At 42.2% G+C, this 21,058-nt stretch overlaps 3 protein-coding genes across 4 annotated transcripts; 2 read left to right on the top strand and 1 right to left on the bottom strand.

Moving 5' to 3' along the window:
* Positions 1-769: 769 nt before the first annotated feature.
* Positions 770-4,735, top strand: RPL36A (ribosomal protein L36a). The gene is made up of 5 exons (XM_021079666.2): positions 770-880; positions 1,289-1,394; positions 1,731-1,798; positions 4,188-4,310; positions 4,598-4,735. The coding sequence occupies exons 1-5, from the start codon at positions 770-772 to the stop codon at positions 4,616-4,618; spliced, it is 429 nt and encodes a 142-aa protein (XP_020935325.1). The 3' UTR covers positions 4,619-4,735.
* Positions 4,736-7,031: 2,296 nt separating this feature from the next.
* GLA (galactosidase alpha) lies at positions 7,032-14,739 on the bottom strand. Its single transcript, NM_001177925.1, is given in 7 exon segments — positions 7,032-7,322; positions 7,680-7,877; positions 8,086-8,247; positions 9,634-9,725; positions 10,569-10,746; positions 12,034-12,208; positions 14,534-14,739. Coding segments are annotated over 7 exon segments (1,302 nt in total).
* Positions 14,740-15,098: 359 nt separating this feature from the next.
* On the top strand, positions 15,099-20,835 carry HNRNPH2 (heterogeneous nuclear ribonucleoprotein H2). 2 transcript variants are annotated; one of them, XM_021079664.2, is made up of 2 exons: positions 15,099-15,180; positions 18,614-20,835. In XM_021079664.2, the coding sequence occupies exon 2, from the start codon at positions 18,667-18,669 to the stop codon at positions 20,014-20,016; it is 1,350 nt and encodes a 449-aa protein (XP_020935323.1). In that variant the 5' UTR covers positions 15,099-15,180; positions 18,614-18,666; the 3' UTR covers positions 20,017-20,835. The 2 variants fall into 2 exon arrangements, with proteins under 2 accessions (XP_020935323.1, XP_020935324.1); XM_021079665.2 differs by having other exon boundaries at positions 15,099-15,168.
* The last annotated feature ends 223 nt before the right edge of the window (positions 20,836-21,058 follow it).

The raw sequence follows: 21,058 nt of genomic DNA on the forward strand, positions 1-21,058 counted from the left end.
GAGAATTTTATAGGATGACTCATTTAATATGTTCAGTACGCTGAAGTCTTTCTCTGCTGGACTCTCTGGAAACCTAGCACTGAGCCTTCTGCGAGGTATTTGAGGAAGGGAAGAGCTGCTGGATACTTTCTATCTTTTTGCCTGGTAATTGTTCTTGGAGCTGAACAATTTCACCCTCACTTTGCAGAACCCAGGGCAGCCAACTTGCTCCCTCAACAAAAGGGGGCTGTTTAATGCCGAACATTGTTTCTTACAAAGTCTCTGTAATTATACATCTATGAACTTTGTTATCTAAGTACTGTGTCCCTCCCTAGAATAGTGCCCGACACAGGATAGGCATTCAATAAATATCTGTTGAATGGAACAACTGGCCTTGTGATAGATAAACTAGCGCATTGGCTCCCTCTAAGCCTTTTGTGAACCAGCAGTTCACTGTGAAAGATGTTCCCAGTGTCCTTAAGGTGAAACAATAAATGGGACAGGTAGGTGGGGGGCTCCTCCTCTTGACTAGTCCTGGTTCCTCCCAGGGATAGGGACAGGGAGGCCAGAGGATCTGGAAAGAGAACTGCTTCTTTAAGTTAACGCTGCCACGCAACAGCATCCATCAAAAGAGGTGTAGCGAGAAAAACTTGTAAAGCTGTACGGGCGGAAGGAAGTAGAAGAGGTTGTATCAGCTTCAGGCAGAGCCCATGCTTAAGCTTGCTCTCAAAGTCTCCGAATCGAGTCCTCTCAGCCGCCAGAGGGCGCTGCTCACAGAGCCTTAGACTCTATGGTTGCTCCCACCGACTCCCATGAGGAAGCGCGACCAGAAACCTCCTATATACTTCCGTTTCCGACCCTACCTCTTTCTTTCCGTGCCGATAGTGCTCTCGCAAACATGGTAGGACCTTGGGTTTGGGACCGGGTACTATCCAGTTTAATCTTTCACTCCCCTTGGATGATGCCATCCCAGAATACGTCCAGCCTCGTGCGCGGACTCGATATACCAAAGAAACCCAATGTTGCCGGGATCGAGCCCATAGGGACCGGGCTTCGGGGCCAGGAATTGAAGTGATGGGATCAAAGAGGTAGACTTAGCCAGTGGTAGAATGAATGGTCTCTTTTCACTCTGGGACTCGGCGGAGGCCGCTGTACTTGAAGCACATGGGGCTGACCACCTTCTAGTTGGTGTTGTGTGTTAGCGAGGAGTTTGAGTCGAGTTCTCGTGGAATGCCTTAGCTTCGTCTGGGTCGAGTAGGGCGTTGTGCCAGTTGTCCGAACTGCACGTCCTGAACGGTTTATTTTTTAGGTGAACGTTCCTAAAACCCGCCGGACTTTCTGTAAGAAGTGCGGCAAGCACCAACCCCACAAAGTGACACAGTACAAGAAGGGCAAGGATTCACTGTATGCCCAGGGTAAGACGATCTGAACGTGATTTGTTTGTTTGTTTCTTTTTTTTTTTTTTTCTTTTTGCCACACCTGCAGCATGGCCTGTGGAAGATCCTGGGCCAGGGATCCAACCCGAGGCACTGCAGTGACAACAGCGGATCCCTAACGCGCTGTGCCACAGGGGTACTCCAGGATTTGGTTTTAATGATGCATTCACCCAAAGACACAAGTCCAGTTCCCCCTCCTTTTCCCACTTGGGCATTGATCACTCTGCTGGAAAGTGTAAGATAAAACCTGTGAGAATACTTTTCCATGATTTATTATGTTTGCTGTATCCTGACAAATAACTTTCATTCCCCCAGGAAAGCGGCGTTATGACAGGAAGCAGAGTGGCTATGGTGGGCAGACTAAACCAATTTTCCGGAAAAAGGTTGGTAGTAATTACTGTTTAACATGCTTCCCATTTACTGTGATGGAAACTTTGCATTTGCTTTTAGCCCTCACACCTTGTGTACAGGTATGGGTTTTCATAGTTTTAGTGTAGTTATCACCATTACCTGCAGTGACATATATCTAGCAGTCAGTGGATGGAGCTGGGAACACAGTCTAGTCTGACTACATACTACACCGGCTCATCATCTTGTTTTTTGTTCTTCTCTTTTTGAAGAGACAAACATTAAGGAATGTGCCCTACCTTCCTAAGGACTGAAGTTTAATTAAACTTTTAATTAAATTTTAAAAAATTTTACACAAGTAAATCCTTTCCTTTGTTGTTCTCTACTTTTGTCCTAGTGAATCCTCAGCTCATGCTTGTAGTAAGGATTGTTTTATATTGCTTATCAGTTCAGAAGCCTGCAGTCAATCTGCTACCTATCACTAAATCTTAAAACTCTTTAATAGGGCTTTTTAGTTATTTCACTTAGTATGAGAATCTCTAGTTGAATCCATATTGCTGCAAATGGCATTGTTTCATTCTTTTTTTTTTTTTTTGTCTGTTGTTGTTGTTGCTATTTCTTGGGCCGCTCCCGCGGCATATGGAGGTTCCCAGGCCAGGGGTTGAATCGGAGCTGTAGCCACCGGCCTACACCAGAGCCACAGCAACGCGGGATCCGAGCCGCGTCTGCAACCTACACCACAGCTCACGGCAACACCGGATTGTTAACCCACTGAGCAAGGGCAGGGACCGAACCCGCAACCTCATGGTTCCTAGTCGGATTCGTTAACCACTGCGCCACGACGGGAACTCCCTGTTTCATTCTTTTTTATGACTGAGTAGTATTTCATTGTGTATGTAGAACACATTTTAATCCATTCATCTGTTGATGGACATTTAGGTTGCTTCCATGTCTTGGCTATTGTGAATTCAGTTAGAGATTTTCATACTGAGTGAAGTAACTCAGAAAGGCATATACCATATGATATCACTAATATGTGATATGGCACTTATATGTGATATGGCACAAATGAACAAAACTATCTGCAAAACAGAAATAGACTCACAAACATAGAGAACAGACTTGTGGTTGCCAAGGGAGAGGGAGTAGGATGGACTGGGAATTTGGGGTTGGTAGATGCAAACTATTAAATTTACAATGGATAAGTCATGGGGTCCTATCGTACAGCACGGGACTATATCCAATCTCTTGGGATAGAATATGATGGAAGACAGTAGGAGAAAAAGAATGTATACATATGACTGGGTCACTATGCTCTACGCATAAATTGACAACACTAAATCAACTATACTTTAATAAAAATAATTTTTAAAATAGCCTTTTAGGTCTTCCACTGGCTTCCTGAATTTCCTGTTGTTCTTAGCTTGAATTGCTGAGTTTCTGTTCAGGTTATTTATCTACCCCTTAAAGTACACAGTGCTTGGAGCATACATAGCCTTCCCACAAACACAGCATTTCTTTTGGTACTTAGCTCCTCATTCAGCTTCTTTCCAGAAAGTATTCAGGAATGATTTTAGTATTCTTAGGTGCAATAAATGGTTTGACCTCAAGGTGGTAAAAAGAATACTTGAATACCTTTTCACATTTGAGTAACTTGTTTAGGAGACGGGGACAATGTACCTTTATTTTTGCTCTTTTGAGAACTGCAAACTAACAGCAATAGAATTCTGATTACAGGAGCAGGCTTTAAAAGTTGAGTGTGGGGAGTGCACTTTGAGTTAAATAATATAGTTGAATACATAAAAAATCTGGATATAATTCATTCTTGGTAGGCTCCAGAGAATAGATTTTTTTTTTTTTTTTGGTCTTTTTAGGGCCACTCCCGAGGCCTGTGGAGGTTCCCAGGCTAGAGGTCTAATTGGAGTGCCAGCCCATGCCAGAGCCACAGCAACATCAGATCCAAGCCACGTCTGTGATCTACACCACAGCTCACGGCAACGCCGGATCCTTAACCCACTGAGCGTTTAACCCACTGAGCGAGGCCAGGGATCAAACCCGCAACCTCATGGTTCCTAGTTGGACTCATGTCCACTGCGCCATGATGGGAACTCCAGAGAATAGATCTTAAGTAGCTGGTGAAAGGTGATCAAGGTGGTGTGATGAGTGCCTGTTTGATAAGCACTCTAGGATTTTTGATGTGAATGGAGAACTTGATGTCAATTAGATAATCTGCCACCTTTGCTATTAAATTTTCTCTTAAATCCACTGATTTTCACATATGTTTTCTCCCTATAGCTAAAGACAAATTGTCACAATTCCTAATCATTTGGAAAGCTTAGTACTTGACCCAGCATAGTTATTTTTGAGGAAAGAGATTAAAATCTGCAGTGACTTATGAAGGCTTTGACTTTGACTTTTCTCCAGGCTAAAACTACAAAGAAGATTGTGCTGAGGCTGGAATGCGTTGAGCCCAACTGCAGATCTAAGAGAATGCTGGCTATTAAGAGATGCAAGCATTTTGAGCTGGGAGGAGATAAAAAGAGAAAGGTATATACAATTATGGATGGAAGGTGCATTCTTTCCTTTGTGGCTTTATTATGTTGAGTGGTGAACATTTCCGCCTCCTCATCTTTGTGGCAATCAAGATCAGGGCAGTCTCTCAAAATAACTAAACTAGATCTGTGGCCGAAAGTATTTTGGTATTGGTTTTGGCCTGACTGTAGGAAGGGGAAAATGAACAACTGGCTTTAAAGGATGGTGATCCCTTTTAGGAATAGACATGATTCCTACAAAATACAAAAATTCACCCTTTTATTTTTTCTGATCTGTTACAGGGCCAAGTGATCCAGTTCTGAGCTTCATACTTTTATTATGAAGACAATAAAATTTTGAGATTGTTTACTTTTTGTTTCAGTTGCTTTTTTGGAAGGGAAATAAACTACCATCAATAAAAGTATCCTTGGGAAATTTGAGCTTGATGGTTCTGGATACTTTACTCATTAGTGGTTGAGTCTGGTTGAACTTAGATGCTGCGATGGTCTAATTTGGCACTTAATCACTTGGGGCTTCATGGGATTCCTTTTGCTGTTAAAAAGCAAAAACTGTTTTTGGTTATTATGGGACATATGTAGAGACCTGAAACTCAGGGCTAATAGGATAAGGTTAGTAACAGTTACATCCATGGTGAATATGAGGTTCACCAGGAGTGAAATAATTTGTCTCACGTATTTACTGCTAAAATCACCGAGTGAGGGATTTCAACCCGGTCTCTAGGCACAGCATGCTATGTATGTCCCTAGACGTATTCTCATACCCCCTAAACTTTTATATATTCATAAATTTTATGGAGAAGTTATGTTGAAAATAACTCAAAGGGTAGAATTTCTAGTGAGTTAAAAACTCCCCAATGGAATCTATAGGGATACCTATCCGTTTTGTAAAATGCCTAACAGTTGAAAAATTTACATCCGGTTTGTTACTCTTAAGCATACATTAGGAGCATATGAAGCATATTCTTGTGCAGCAAAATTGAAGCAGATAAACTACTGGAAGAAGCGTATCTCAGAGATGGAACAGTTTTCTTCCAAGTTAGTTTCTGTGGATGAATAAGATGTGAATTTACCAATTCTATTCCAGTTTTAACAGCCTTCAGGTTTTATGGAAAGTAACTGGTAAATCACCTGACAGGCAGAGGAATTGTTACAACATGCACTTTGTGTTTTGAGTGGGCCTTTTGTGCCCTCTTAGCTTTGGTATTGTCATGCATGGGTGAAAGGAATACCCTTTTTAATGTGGGATAAAAAGGGAGGTGAGGAAGGAGCTGGCCTGAGGCAAGGCAGGTAAACCAATCTGAGGAAAAGGAATTGGAATATCTGGAAATACCCTCAAAATGACTCATTCCTCCATATCCCGGTTTGAAGTTCATTGCCTCATCATGGGACCTTGAGAGAGAAGGCAATTGATCTTAAAGCAGAAGGGGGTCTTCTGGCCAGGGGTTTGGTATTTCAGGTTGTAAAGCATAAACTTGGTGAAAGTAAGCCATTTGCATTTGTTGGATCTAGATTGCAAGCAACTGGGATTTGGAAACCTAGGTAGTCACCAGGATGTTTCTTGACAAGATCCTTCCATAAAAATTCAGTAATGGGGTCTGTTGGATTGCCTCTAACCTATTCATGAAGGTTATTCCTGCTGGGGTATTTTTTTTGCCCTTCAACTGAGTAAGTAGTTTTCTTTTTCCCTTTTGGCTAAGACTAGTTAGTGCTATCCAAGTACCTCAGCAAGTGGCGGTGTAAGGGTTAAAAGACTAGGTTTAAATCCTGGCTGCAAGGTACAGTAAGTACCTGCATCAGGGTTGCAAGAATAAAAATGAATCACTACACCTTAATAAGCATCTAGAATAGTGACTGGCACACAGTTACAATGCAGGCATACCTCAGCAATATTGTGGGGTTGGCTCCACGCCACCAACATAAAGGTAGTCACCAAATTTTTTGGTTTCCCAGTGCATATAAAACTCGTTTATACTACACTGTAATCTATTAAAGTGTACAATAGCATTATGTCTAAAAAAGCAATGTACACACCTTAATTTAAAAATACTTTATTGCTAAAAAATGCTAACCATTCTCTAAGTCTTCATTTGAGTCATATTTTTTTTTGTAATAGTAACATCAAAGATCACAATCACCATGATAAATAATAATGAAAAAGTTTGACATATTGCTGAAATTACTACAATGTGACACAGACATTAAGTGAGCAGATGCTGTTGGAAAAACAGGGCCGACAGACTTCTGATGGACACAGGATTGACACAAACGTTCAATTTGTAAACAAAGCAAAAACCGTAGTATTTGCGAAATGCAATGATATGAGGTATGTCTATAAATTAACATTTTACTTACATTATTAAGCTATTATTTCTCAGCAGTTTACATTAGGTTCAAAAGCTTTTCCCCAAAACATTCTCTTCAGATAGTTTTAAAAGTAATTATCAAAAAAACGCAAGTGTGAAAAAATTTACTCAAGGAAATAACAGCTGAAGGTAGACAGAAGAATAAGACTTTTTTTTTTTTCCTTTTTTGGCTGCCCCGTGACATATGGAGTTCCTGGGCCATGGATTAGATCCAAGCTGCGGTTGTGACCTACACCACAATGCTGGATCCTTTTAACCCACTGTGCCAGGCCAGGGATCCAACCTCCGTCCTAGCACTGCAAAGACACTGTTGATCCTGGTGTACCACAACGGGAACTCCAAAACAATACATTTTAAAGGAAGCTTTTTGATGCAGTCGAGCTTGCTCTTTCTAGCCGAAGCAAAACAGTGCCTGTGGGATTTATTTGAGTTTTTAAACTTGAAGTCCATTCATAAAACCCAAGCCTCCTCTTCACAGGGAGGAGTTGTGTGATCAGACAGTCAGGATTACAGGCTAGTCCTTGACCCAGGGAAGTAAGAGAGATGGTATAAGCACGAGGGCCACCGATCTCCTGCAGGTTTACCATAGCCACAGCCCAGGCTAAGTTCAAGAGAGGCCTTTCCCACACTTCAAAGTTGTTGTCCTAAAAAGTAAGCCAAGAAAATAGGTGTGATCATTTGGTAACTAAAAATAAGCTGCCTTGTTAAGTTGTAGCATTAAGTCTTATAATCAGAACTACTGAGCACTTCTAGGAAAAATTAGCCAAGAGGAGCCTCATTACTGATTATGATATTGAGATTAAAAAACACATTCTCAAAAGATCAGTGCATATCTCTAATGTAAAAGATTCAGGCCCAAGACCAACTCGGTACTTGGGTATTAAGCCATCTTAAAATAAACACCCCAAATAAACATTTGGATGAATTATAAACTAGAAGGCAGGAAACTATCTTCCTGGCCAATTCCTTCTTTCTCCCACAGAATGTTATCTACTACATACCTTTCTGAGCCGGTGCCCCTGCTTGCCCAGGGGGTCTTGGTTGATGGCTATTACATCTTTATCCTGAAGAAGAGCTTTGGCTTTGGGGCTGATGTGTCGGAGGTCATTGGACATGAGTAATGGAGCAGCCATGATAGCCCAGAGGGCCATCTGAGTTACCTCCTGATTCCAGCTGAGGCCAAAGTTGCCAATCACCAGCTGGGGCAAAGAATGAAGTTAGAATTCAAGTGAGATAAGACAAAACATCCTTAAAATTGCTAAGGCACAGAGAGAAGTCACATTCCCAGGCACTCTGCTATTGAGTGCTCTCACATAAAGTCTGCTCCAGGGAACTGATTTATCTTGGATGCCAAGTAGGAAAACATGTTCACTGTGGGGGCTTGAACAGGTCGATTCAGGTTCTTACCATATCTGGATCATTCCAACCCCCTGGTCCTGCAACAGGAACAATTTTCTCCTGGTTAGAAGATGTCCAGTCCAAAATATTCTTTATACTTTGCCAGGAATCATAAATGTCAGCAAAATTTCTCCAGTGATTGCAGTACTCTCGGATTTCGGTGTAATTGGGCTGTGAAAACAGACATAACTCTTGTTTATTTTCTACATTCCTGTGAGATGAAAACAGTCATATTTAATAAAAACAGTTATAGCCTCTTTACAGAGTAAAAGTCTCCAGGAGGAGAGCTAAATCTTTATTATAATGGAATTTCATTGTAAGAAGTTTGCTTCAGAAGTACGCCATATAACTTAAAACCCCACTTAAAATGGCTTTAACACTGTTTTTTTGCTGGAAATTTACCAAATGGCAACTAAGTACATTAGTCCCCTCTTATCAGCGGGGGATATATATTCCAAGACTCCCAGTAGATGCCTGAAACTGCAGATAGTACAGAACTCTATATACACTGTTTTTCCTATACAGGTGCTAACAAGTGGGGTAGTGTACACAGTGTGTATATGCTGGATAAAAGGATGACTCATGTCCCAGGCAGGATGGAGTGGGGTGCTGTGAGAGTTTATTGTGCTACTCAGAACAGTGCGCAATTTAAAACTTATTGGAAACTTTAAAAATTTCTGGGATTTTCCATTTAAAATTTTCAGACTGTGGAAAGTGAAACTGTGGATGGGGGACTACTGTATTGAGAAAAGATACATAAGATTTTAATTTTCTTCACACTTCATTGTATTTTCAAACTTTTCCAAAGTGAACATGTACTACTTTTATAATCAGAAATAAATGAAAAGACCACCTAATATTGCAAATCAACTATACTTCAATAAAAAAAAAATAAAATGATCTTAATAAGTAAAAGCTGCAAATTATGCAGGACTCGGCAAGCATTTTGATCAGGCAGTTTGAATCCCAGGCATATCATTTGCTGAAGGAATGAATAAATGGGCAGGTGGGAGATTTGAGGTTTATATTGAGAAAGAGGTGAGAGAATTTTTGCAGCGATCAGAAGGAAATAACGGATCCATTCTATAAATAATTGTTCAACACTTACCATAAGGTAGGGATACAGTGATAAAGTCAGACAAGGTCCCTGCCCTCCTGGAGCTTACATTCTAATGGAGGAGACAGACAATAGGCAAATCAACAAGCCATATAGTGCTAAGCTCTCAGAAGGAAATTGAATAGGTTAACATGATAAAGGATAAAGTGGGCTGATTTAGGATACACTTGGTAGATAGTGCTGAGAGAATTGCTGGTGGATAGGATGTAAACTGTCAGACAAAAGGAAGAATCAAAGATGACTGGCTTCCCAGGTGATGGTAGCTGAGTCTCCAAAGACAGCAGTGGTGATGGTGAGAAGTGGGTGTGTCCTGGGAGAGATGGTAGGATGAGACTGTTGGCTAAGTTTGGACTTTTGACAGAGGACCTTTGTCTCCTTTGTTCTTGACTTTTGAAAATCTAGCAGCAAGGCTCCATTGGATTCTGGGCTCACTCACTCACCTTAAAAAAGGGCTGCATATAAAGGGGCCACTCACAGGAGTACACAATGCTTCTGCCAGTCCTGTTCAGGGCCAAGGACATTTGCTTATAACCTGTATGAGAAAACAATGTGTAAAATAAGGGAAAGAAGGGAATCTCCAGCTGGGGCTGTATGTATATTTTTAAGAGGGGAGTTCCTGTTGTGGCTCAAAGGATTGAGAACGCAACAGAGTGTCTGTGAGGATGCAGGTTCCATTCCTGGCCTTGCTTAGCGGGTTAAGGATCCGGGGTTGCTGCAAGGTGTGGTGTAGGTTGCAGAGGCAACTCGGATCCTGCGGGTCCTGCATTGTGTAAGCCAGCTGGCTGTGGAGTAGGCCCGCAGCTGCAGCTCCAATTAGACCCCTAGCCTGGGAATGTCCATATGCTGCAGGTGTGGCACTAAAGAGAAAAAGCAAAAAATAGAGGCTGCCTAGAAGGGCCATGTTTATATTTTAAACCAGCATCAGAGACAGGTGACTGACCTGTGCTTATACTGTGTGTAGTACCACCCAGACTTCTGGGATGGTTCTGAGGAGATAGGACAGGATGGTACATATACTGAGGAAAGCCAGGGATGAACAGGCTCCTTTCTCTGTGACTATTTGACATTCTGGATGCTTCCCCAAGTGATGTACAGAGAGTTACAACTGCTCTCTGTAGTTAACTCAGAGCCCTTCTGAATGAAAAGTGCACAGTATTAGCTGTGGTTAGGCACATGTAGGTTTTACATGCATGAATGAAGAAATGCGTGGACAAACTGAAAGAGAAGAGATAGGAGCTCTGGCTCATTGAGGGCAATTATTTCCAGTAATGTGACTGGTATTTCAAATGCAAGGATCAGTTCTTTGGATGCTCAGCTCCCTTGGCCTCAAAGTTCTGCCCTCTGCTCATGGCTGAATATTGTGAAGGAAACGTACCGTCTGCCAAATGTTTTACACTGTCACAGTAACAACCATCGAATTTGAGCAGATCAACTCCCCACTCAGCAAAGGTCTTGGCATCAATGTCATAGTAACCAAAACTGCCAGGGAAGCCAGCACAGGTTTTATTTCCAACATCTGCATAAATCCCTAGCTTCAGTCCTTTGCTGTGGACCTGAAAGGAGAGAAAAGAGTCACCTCAATAGAAGGGCAACCATGTAGTAGAAAGAGAAAAACACTCCAGGCAGGAGACAGAGAACCAGTATTCTTCACTAGGTACTGGGGGGGGGCTTTATTTTCCCCCACAATCCCCCCAAATTATCCAGATGAGTATGTTGGCAGATAAAGAGCAAAGTCTCCAACTCTGCCGATTTCCAACGATGCATGTAACTACAGCACAGAACTGAAGGGAAAGCTGTCAGTAGATCTAATCTTCCTCTGATGGGATCTTAAAAGTTACCTTTTCAGGGCAGTGAGAGTTTTATTTGGACAAAGACTCTCTCCTTGACCAAACCTTAGGCCCCTCTGAACCCTCCTCTCAAGTTGGCCTCTACCTTGGCCTTCTATGGCCAATTTTAGCAAGAAGACTGATAAGTCATCCCCCACCCTTGGTATCTGATCAAATTCCTCATGCCCCACTCTTGATGTCTAAGTCCTTGGCCTGCCTTTAGCAAGAATCCCCTTCCTCTTGGTAATTTTCCATCCAATGACCCTCACAATCTGCTCACTGGCTAAAGAACCCCTTTTAGTGTATTTGGCACTGAACTTGGCTTTGTTCCCTTTTGCAACAGTACTGAATTTTACTCAGTATCTGTCTTCACTCTTCACTGACTTTAACAAATGTCCAGCTACATTACTCTTTTTTTTTTTTTTTGGCTTTTTAGGGCCACACCCAAAACATATGGAAATTCCCAGGCTAGGGGTCAAGAATCAGAGCTATAGCTGCCGGCCTACACCACAGCCACGGCAACACAGGATCCAAGCCACATCTGCGACCTACACCATAGCTCACGACAATGCTGGATCCTTAACCCACTGAGAGAGGCCAAGGATTAAACCCTGGTCCTCATGCTGCACCACAATGGGAACTCCCTCCATTACTCTTTAATCATCTTCAGAATATATTCCTTCTGTCTTCTAAAATTCTACTTTATAGTCCAACTGTAATAGCTGCTCAAAGCTTATATGGAAATATATGCACACATGTCAAGAACCAAGTTCCTTCTTTCTCCTAGAGAATTCATGGGTTTCAGCAAAAGGAGAACTGCTCCAAGATGGGCCTCAGGAACTACTGCAAAACACAGACCTGCCCATGGAATGAAAATTCTATCTGATAAGCCTTACAATTCATTCGAGTTCAGATAATGGCAGGCCTTTTGCTTCCTAAGTATTTCTGAGAAAGCTCAGGTACAGAAGTGCTGCCAGTCTCCCGAATGAAAAAGAGAATTATCTATAAACTCACATAATCGGCTAGGCGGCGGATCCCACCAGGAAAGCGTTTAGGGTCTGCCTGAAGTCTGCCTTGGGAATCCCTTTTGGGAGCCATCCAACAGTCATCAATGCATAGGTACTCATAACCTGCATCCTTCCAGCCATCTGAGGCCATGAGCTCAGCTATCTGCCGGAAGAGCTTCTCGCTGAAAGAGAAATAGAGAAATCCAAAAAATCATTCCAATGCGTTAAACAAATGCTTGGGGATGCCTATTTGTTAGGTACCTTGGGATTTTACGATTTATTTTTCAACCCAGTAATAATGTGGTAGTAATTGCAACCAAAGCAAGGTAAAATGGACTGGGCCTTTTTCTTCTCATTCCTCTATCCTCTTTTTTTCTTTTTTGTTTTTAGGGCCACATCTGTGGCATAAGGAAGTTCCCAGTCTAGGGGTCAAATCAGAGCTGCAGCTGCCAGCCTACACCATAGCCACACCAGATCAGAGCCTCATCTGTGACCTACATCACAGCTTGCAGCAATGCTGGGTCCTTAAACCATTGAGCGAGGCCAGGGATCAAACCAGTATCCTCATGGACACTATGTCAGGTTCTTAACCTGCTGAGCCACAATGTGAACTCCCTCTCTCCTCGTAATACTTCCACCCTAAGGACCCCAAACAATTAAAATAGGACTGAGAAATACATGAAACTGGGAGTTCCCTGGTGGTGTAGTGGTTAGGACTCAGTGCTTTCACTGCTGCAGCTCGCATTCAATCCCTGGTTTGGGAACTGAGATCCCACATCAAGCTGCTGCACGCTGCGGCCAAAAACAAAAGCAAAAACAAACCATACGAAATTGAAAAGGCTATTAGAACTAAGAACAAAGTTCAGTAAGGAAAGAAACTACAAAGGTGACATAATAAACAGCTTTCTTAGATACCAATGATAACCTAGTCAAAGAAAAATATACCATTCACAAGAGCAACCAAAAAAGTGACAAACAAAACCCAAAATACCTGGAGATAATTTTAATATATGTGCAGAGTTCATACGAATAAAACTACGATGTTTCCAAATTATTTGAATAAATGGAGACATTATTTGGCTCTTGAATAAAAAACCCTCAATGCTAAAAAAATTTTTCCCCTTGTACATTTAGTAAAACCCTGAAAAAAAACCCCAAAGGACTTTTTTCTTTTTAGGGCTGCATCTGTGGCATATGGAAGTTCCCAGGCTAGGGGAAATAGTTGGCCTAGGCCAGCTCACAGCAACGCCAGATCTGAGCTGCATCTGTGACCTCGTTGTTTGTGGCAACACGGAATCCTTAACCCACTGAGCAAGGCCAGGGGTCGAATCCACATCCTCATGGAGACTATGTAAGGTTCTTAATCCGCTGAGCCACAACGGGAACTCCAATTCTGTCACCTTTGATCAACATCCTGACTTCGTCTGTAAAGACATTCATAGGAATAACTTATGGCCACTGTGATGTACCATATGCTGCTTACAGAGGAGCCTATGCACCAAGCATGTTATTATGTTTTTAACACTATCAGTCAGGGATTATTAACCTTTTCTAGACCACAGATCCCTGTGAAAATCTGAACAAAGTTCAAGATTCTCTCTTCAGAAAAACACACATACTTAATATTTGCAAATTTGCCTTATTTTCCCCATGCAGTTCAGGTTAAGAACATTTCTTCTATATGCCCAAGTGCAGGGCCTGGTACTGCACTGTGCTTTTTTTGGTCTTTTCTTTTCTTTTTTTCTTTCTTTTTTTTTTTTTTTTTAGGGCCACTCCCGTGGCATAGGGAAGTTCCCAGGCTAAGGTTTAATGGGAGCTGCAGCTTCTGGCCTATGCCAAGGCTACAGTAATGCAGGATCCGAGCTGAATCTGTGACAATTTACAGATGAAGGCTGTGTGGATCAGATAGGATCAATATCTGTCTTATCCAGTCTAACCTTTTATCTTCAAAAGATAAAGGCCCTTGACGTCAACCTTCCAACCAGATGTTATACTCAAGGGCTACAGGAAGGGGTGATCTCAGAGACTCCATGGTCTCTCTAAATTGCTTCCACTTACAGCCAAGGAACCCATGACCCAAAAAGAGGAAGAAAGGGCACGTGTCATAGTCCTCTGTCCTTCCTACTCACCACAGCTGTCTTCACTGCTAGTACCTCGCAGAGAGAGAGCAGTAGCTCTTAATAAGGGTCTGAACAGAACCAGATGATAAGTGGAGAACATCCTTAACTGGGTGATTAGGCAGAGAGAGGCGGAGAAGTAGAGGTCTCTGGCCGGACTCCCACCCCGGCGGGTGGGGTGGGGAGGCTACATGGAGAAAATTTAGGGCTAGTTCCCATCCAGGCTAGTTTGCTGGCGATAAAAAAAAAAAAAAAAAAAAAAAAAAAAAAAAGCAGGAGCAATAGGGCAGCTCTCCCTGGGGCTCGAATTTTCTCGCTGCGACCCTCCATGCCTTCAACGGTAGCCGGAAGGAAAGGCGAAGGGAAGAATGTACCCAGTATTTCTGATACCTGATACAGGAATCCGGATCTTCTTGACAGTCCACATTGCACATGAAGCGCTCCCAGTGCAGCCAGCCCATGGTAGGGGTCCTCGCCAAGCCGTTGTTCAGGGCCCGGGCCCCTGGGACGCCCCAGAGAACCTGGGCCAGGAAGCAAAATGGCAGCACGTAGCCCAGCCGCCGGACCCTGCTCACCGGCTTCATCGTAGCTGTCATCACGCAACAGAGATCTCCAGGAGTCACCTGGGCTTCTAGGTTCTTAAGGGCTAAAAAGGCGGAGGCGGCCCGCGGAACCCAACTTCGCTCGCCTACCCAATCATCGGTGAGTTGTTAAGCAATGACGAAACTGTTTCTCCGGCAACTGGGATGGTTATCCCCAGAGGCGGACCAATAACCAGTCAGAGAAGACGCCCCGCCACCAACCATACCATCTTTTTCTGAATATCGACCCGCCCTATTGTCATACCAGAAGGAAGTGCGGCACTTTAATGATCCCGGGGTAGAGCCGAGCAGTGCTCACGTGACCGAGATCTCACATGACGTAGGTCCTCACGTGACCAGTCGCTTACGTGAGCAGAAGTAGTTCTGGTCGTCGTCTACCGTCTCGCTATAGCCGTTTGAGGGAAGAAAGAGGAAAATTATCCGGTATCGTTAGAGGTTGGTGTGTGGGTGGGAGCCGGGGCCCCGGGGGGTGGTGATGATGAAGACCAAAGCGGGGTCCGCGGGCCGCCTCCGCCTTTTTCGTTCCCTGCTTTCCGCTCCCCCGCTCTCCCCTCCCCCCGTCTCAGTGCCGGGAAGCCGCCTTTGCTGCGCCTGGTGGGGAAATGGTGGACGTTTCGTGACTGTGTCTGTGTTTTTGTATATCTGTCTGTCTGGGCGGGTCTCAGAGGACCCTTAAGAGAAACCATAAGCTGAAAGACATTGGAAAACCACGTCCCTAGTTTAGGAAGATCCTGATCTTGAGACCAGAGGTCTGAGTGCTGGTCCATCCATTCAGGCACCCAGTCTCCAGTGCCTGATTGTCTGTCTGTAGGGGGAGGCACCAAGCGAATTTGATCTGTAGAGTCACGTCTAGGCAAATGCTGCGTGCCTCACAGAGGCGCCCAAGGAATTTTTAAAAATTGAATTAAATATTTAAATAACGTTTATTTTTCTGCTTGTAACAATTCACATGTTCAATTTTGAACATTGGAAAAATAACAGTATACTATAAATTAAAAAAAAATACACCCAGAGATAACAACTCAGCATTTTGGTCTATAAAAAGTCTGTACATATCACAGGCATAGGTGCACAAATTCTTCACTCCTAAATGGAATCCTGGGTCCTACTTCAGGCAACAGAGTCCTCGTGGCCTTCCCAGGAGTCACAGTAATGAAGTAGAACTTCCCTGCCACTACAGTGGGGGACGTGAAAGCCTAGAGTGCTGTAGGGACGTTAAATGGGATGGGTCATCCAAGAAATAAGGCAGGCAAAATACCAGTTCGTAAATCTGTCACTCAGACTAAAGACGGTCCGTAGGAAGGCTATTATCATGGCAGATGCAGTGTTCCAGGCACATAATAGGCAATTAGTAAATGTTGACTTGAATCCTCAGTGTAGTTTTAGGGCAGTTATTACACTTTGTCCTTTCTTTCCAAGAGGCCCAGTGTTCCCCAGACCGTGTCAGATAAGTCATCCACATACAAAATGAGAAAATTTTATAAAATTTGCTCTACCAATCCCAGAAAAGTAAACATTTTGTTAGTTTTCTGTTATTTTTCCCTGAAATAAAGGTAACTACTCTCTATAGAAAATCAAGAAGGCACAAAAAATTGACAAAAATTTTGAAAAATCCATAAATCTACCAGAGTAACCACTATTAACATGTGCCATATTAACACGTACTTTTCTAACATTGCTCTTTATTCTAATTACAGTGATTTAAAAGTTAAAACTATGTAGAAGTATACAGGGTAAAAAGTGAAAAATCCACTTCACTCTTCCTACCCGCTAGTCCTCATTTTCTCAAAAAAACAACTCATATCCCTCCAGAACTTCTCTGCATTTACATATGTATATACATGCCTGGGTATACTTTAAAATAAGTAGGATCATACTATGCATATTCCTTCACTTAATGTATTTTGGAACTCTTCCTATGTCAGGGCAGATTTTTTAAAAAACAGCAGCATGATATTCTGTTTTAAGGGTAAAGTGTAATTCAGCCATTCCCCTGTTGATGGATGATTAGGTTTCTAATTTTCTGCCATTACCAGCAGTGCAGCAGTGAACATTTGTGAGAATTTCTCTTGACCAGGTTTCTGTAAGGAATTCCAGCAGGGTCAGAGGATATGTGAACACAGATCTTTTTCATAGTTGAGGTTGTAAAATAGCTATGATCTTGGGTCACTTAAGATTATAGCATGAGTATTTCTCGTGTCATTAGATGGTTTTATAATTTTTAAAGTGTGTCATGTTTTATCTTTCTTAATAAAATACCTTTCAAAGAACATATAGCTCCATAAAGCTTTGTCTGAATTTCAGACCATTTTCTCAGGGTACAAAACCAGAAGTGGGTTTCCTGTATCAAAAGATGTTATACATACTTCCAAATTGCTTTCCTGAGAGACCTTATCAACTTCACTCCTCTGGGAGTGTATTTGCGAACCCTGCATATCTATGTTGACCTATCCTACCTGTTTAATTTTCACTATGTTAATGGGTGAAGAACGGTGATTAATTCAGGCTTTAACTTGTATTTCTGATAATTGATGAGGTTTGAAAATTTCCCAGACTCCTCTCCTGTATCCTCACATCCGTACTGCCGGTATATTTAATCTATTAGTAAGTCCCACGGACTGTGGTACGCTTTGAATGGCTAGATCTTATCTTTCTTCTCCCCACCCCCATTTTTAAACTGCTGTTGCTTTAAGTGAATCCCTTAGCATCTCTAAGAGACTAGAGTTCTAACAGATCTTGCTAGTGTCACCCAACTCCTCCTGTTTGAGAGCCACACTGTTGCCATGGCGATCTTTCTGAAAGGTTCTGATTACTTCATTCTCCTCCCCTCACTTTGCTTCTTTCACTTTCCTCCCCTCACTCCCCTCCTTGCACCCCCCCCTTTCTCCCCTCCCCACAGCCCCCAGTTTAAAACCCTGAAAAGGCCCTTAGCCTTTGTCCGGATGAGACCTTCCAGACCTGATCTCTCCATAGCCAGCCTTATCTCTTGCCTTGCTGCCTCCTATTTTAAAGTTTGTGGCTCCCTGAGCCAGTTAGTCCTTTTTATTCGACCATTCTTCGCCAGCTGAATTAACCAGCCAGTCCCTGCTTTATACCACCTCTTCACCCCACACAGAACCCTGTCATAGCAGGGATACTGTTTCTTTGCCCTTTTTGTCATTAGTTAAGTTGTGTAGCAGACCCTGTAGGACCATAAGGCCTCTCTGGGCTGATTGAGCCTTGTATGCCAGAGCCGAGTGCTGGACCTGGCAGCTGAAAAATGCCAAATGATGGTGTGAATTCTCCGTAATGTCTTTTTTTCCATTTATCTTTTTGGCCTTAATATTTCCCTGATTTTATTATTTCGTATGAGTTTTTTAAATATAATAAGGATAGTAATGAATTTGTTGTAGGTATCTTCTCAGGCATATTGTCTCTCTTTTCTAATCTTACTGTCTTTTCTAATCTGATGTAATGAAGTTTTTCACTTTAATATAGTCAGAGCCATCTTTGATTTGTTGACGTCTTCTGCTGGGTTTGTCACCATTAATTTTGGATATCTTTTCATCTTTTGTATATCTTTTCTGACTCTGTTTATATATGGTCAATGTGGAAAGCTTAGAACATACAGAAATGTCCAAAGAAAACATTCTGTGAAACAGAAAGTTCCCATGATCCCTTGACCCAGAAATAGCCAACATGTAATAGGTATTGAATAAATAGTTGTTGAATGAGTGAACGAGTTAGAAATTTAGTGAAGTCTTTTTGTTTATACAAATCTCTTACAAAAAATCTATTAGTGTAATTGTTTTCTATTAATAGTTTGCTTTTTTCTCTTACCATATTGTGAACATTTTTCCATGATAATAGTCTTTTAATTTTTTTTCAGCTACACCGAAATTACATTGAGCCAAGCTTGCCACCAAGAGCTCAACAGTGACCATGATGCTGAGCACAGAAGGCAGGGAGGGGTTCGTGGTGAAGGTCAGGGGCCTACCCTGGTCGTGCTCAGCTGATGAAGTGATGCGTTTCTTCTCTGATTGCAAAATCCAAAATGGCACATCAGGTATTCGTTTCATCTACACCAGAGAAGGGAGACCAAGTGGCGAAGCATTTGTCGAACTTGAATCCGAAGATGAAGTGAAATTGGCTTTGAAGAAAGACAGAGAAACCATGGGACACAGATACGTTGAAGTATTCAAGTCCAACAGTGTTGAAATGGATTGGGTGTTGAAGCATACAGGTCCAAATAGTCCTGACACTGCCAATGATGGCTTCGTCCGGCTTAGAGGACTCCCATTTGGCTGTAGCAAGGAAGAGATTGTTCAGTTCTTTTCAGGGTTGGAAATTGTGCCAAATGGGATGACACTGCCGGTGGACTTTCAGGGGCGGAGCACAGGGGAGGCCTTTGTGCAGTTTGCTTCACAGGAGATAGCAGAAAAGGCCTTAAAGAAACACAAGGAAAGAATAGGGCACAGGTACATTGAAATCTTCAAGAGTAGCCGAGCTGAAGTCCGAACCCACTACGACCCCCCTCGAAAGCTTATGGCTATGCAGCGACCAGGGCCCTATGATAGGCCAGGGGCTGGCAGAGGATACAATAGCATTGGCAGAGGGGCTGGGTTTGAAAGGATGAGGCGGGGTGCCTATGGTGGAGGGTATGGAGGCTATGATGACTATGGTGGCTATAATGATGGGTATGGCTTTGGGTCTGATAGATTTGGAAGAGACCTCAATTACTGTTTTTCAGGAATGTCTGATCATAGATACGGAGATGGTGGGTCCAGTTTTCAGAGCACCACGGGGCACTGTGTCCACATGAGGGGATTACCTTACAGAGCCACTGAAAATGATATTTACAATTTTTTCTCACCTCTCAACCCCATGAGAGTACACATTGAAATCGGACCCGATGGCCGAGTTACTGGTGAGGCAGATGTTGAATTTGCTACTCATGAAGATGCCGTGGCAGCTATGGCAAAAGACAAAGCTAATATGCAACACAGATACGTGGAGCTCTTCTTGAATTCTACCGCAGGCACAAGTGGGGGCGCTTATGATCACAGCTATGTAGAACTCTTTTTGAATTCTACAGCAGGGGCAAGTGGTGGTGCCTACGGTAGCCAAATGATGGGAGGGATGGGCATATCCAACCAGTCTAGTTACGGAGGTCCTGCTAGCCAGCAGCTGAGTGGTGGTTATGGAGGCGGTTATGGTGGTCAGAGCAGTATGAGTGGATATGACCAAGTTCTGCAGGAAAACTCCAGTGACTATCAATCAAACCTCGCTTAGGCAGAGAAGAAGCACTGAACATCTGCAACAAAAGCAAGCCTTGCATTTATGGGAGTTGACTAGAACAGAAGAGATGGCCAGGCATATCCAATATGATTGTTAAATGGGAAATATCATTGATTCTGATCACTCTTTCCTTCTTTGTTTCCTTCCTTCTTTCTTTCTTTCTTTCTTCTTTTTTTTTTTTTTTTTTAAGAAAACAAAAACTAAGTTTAACAGTTTTGCATTACAGGCTTGTGATTTATGCTTACTGTAAAGTGGAAGTCAAGATTGTCTTAAAACTTCAAGCTCAGTAATTTTGAACACCGAAACATTCATCTAGGATGTAATAACAAAGTTCAGTATTGACCATAACTGTTAAAACAACTTTCAGCTTTCCTCAAGTTAGTTACGTTGTAGGAGTGTACCTAAGCAGTAAGCGTATTTAGGTTAAAGCAGTTTCACTTATGTTAAATGTTGCTCTTATACCACAATACATTGAAAACATTGGATGCATGTTGAGAAACATGCTTTTCTGTAAAACTCAAATATAGGAGCTATGTCTACGATTTAAAGTGAAAACATTTGGCATGTTTGTTAATTCTAGCTTTTTGGTTTAATATCCTGTAAGGCACGTGAGTGTACACTTTTACTTTTTTTTTTTTAAAAGCTCTGGGACAATTTCAAGATGTAATACCAATACTTTAGGAGTTTGGTCGTGTCGTTTGTATAAAATCCTGAGGCTTTGATTTAAATCTTTCCTTGTATTGTGATTTCCATTAGATGTATTGTACTAAGTGAAACTTGTTAAATAAATCTTCCTTTTAAAAACTGGAAAAATCTTGTACAGCTTGATTTTTATTATGTTCTATCATATGAGCCATTTCTTTCATATACTGCTCTGCTGTTGAAATTGTTTTTAATTAAAAATTTATTAAGGTATAGTTGATTTACAATTTTCTATCAACTTCTGCTGTACAGTGAAGTGACCTAGTCATTCATAAAAATTTTTTATTATAAACCTTAGCATCTTTTTTATGTAACATATACTTTATTTTTCCAT

The sequence above is a fragment of the Sus scrofa genome, chromosome X (genome assembly GCF_054392235.1).
Source record: "Sus scrofa isolate SSC_HxYL_T2T_F1_AM1 chromosome X, Sscrofa_HxYL_maternal_Yorkshire_Landrace_v2.0, whole genome shotgun sequence".
Taxonomy (NCBI): domain Eukaryota; kingdom Metazoa; phylum Chordata; class Mammalia; order Artiodactyla; family Suidae; genus Sus; species Sus scrofa.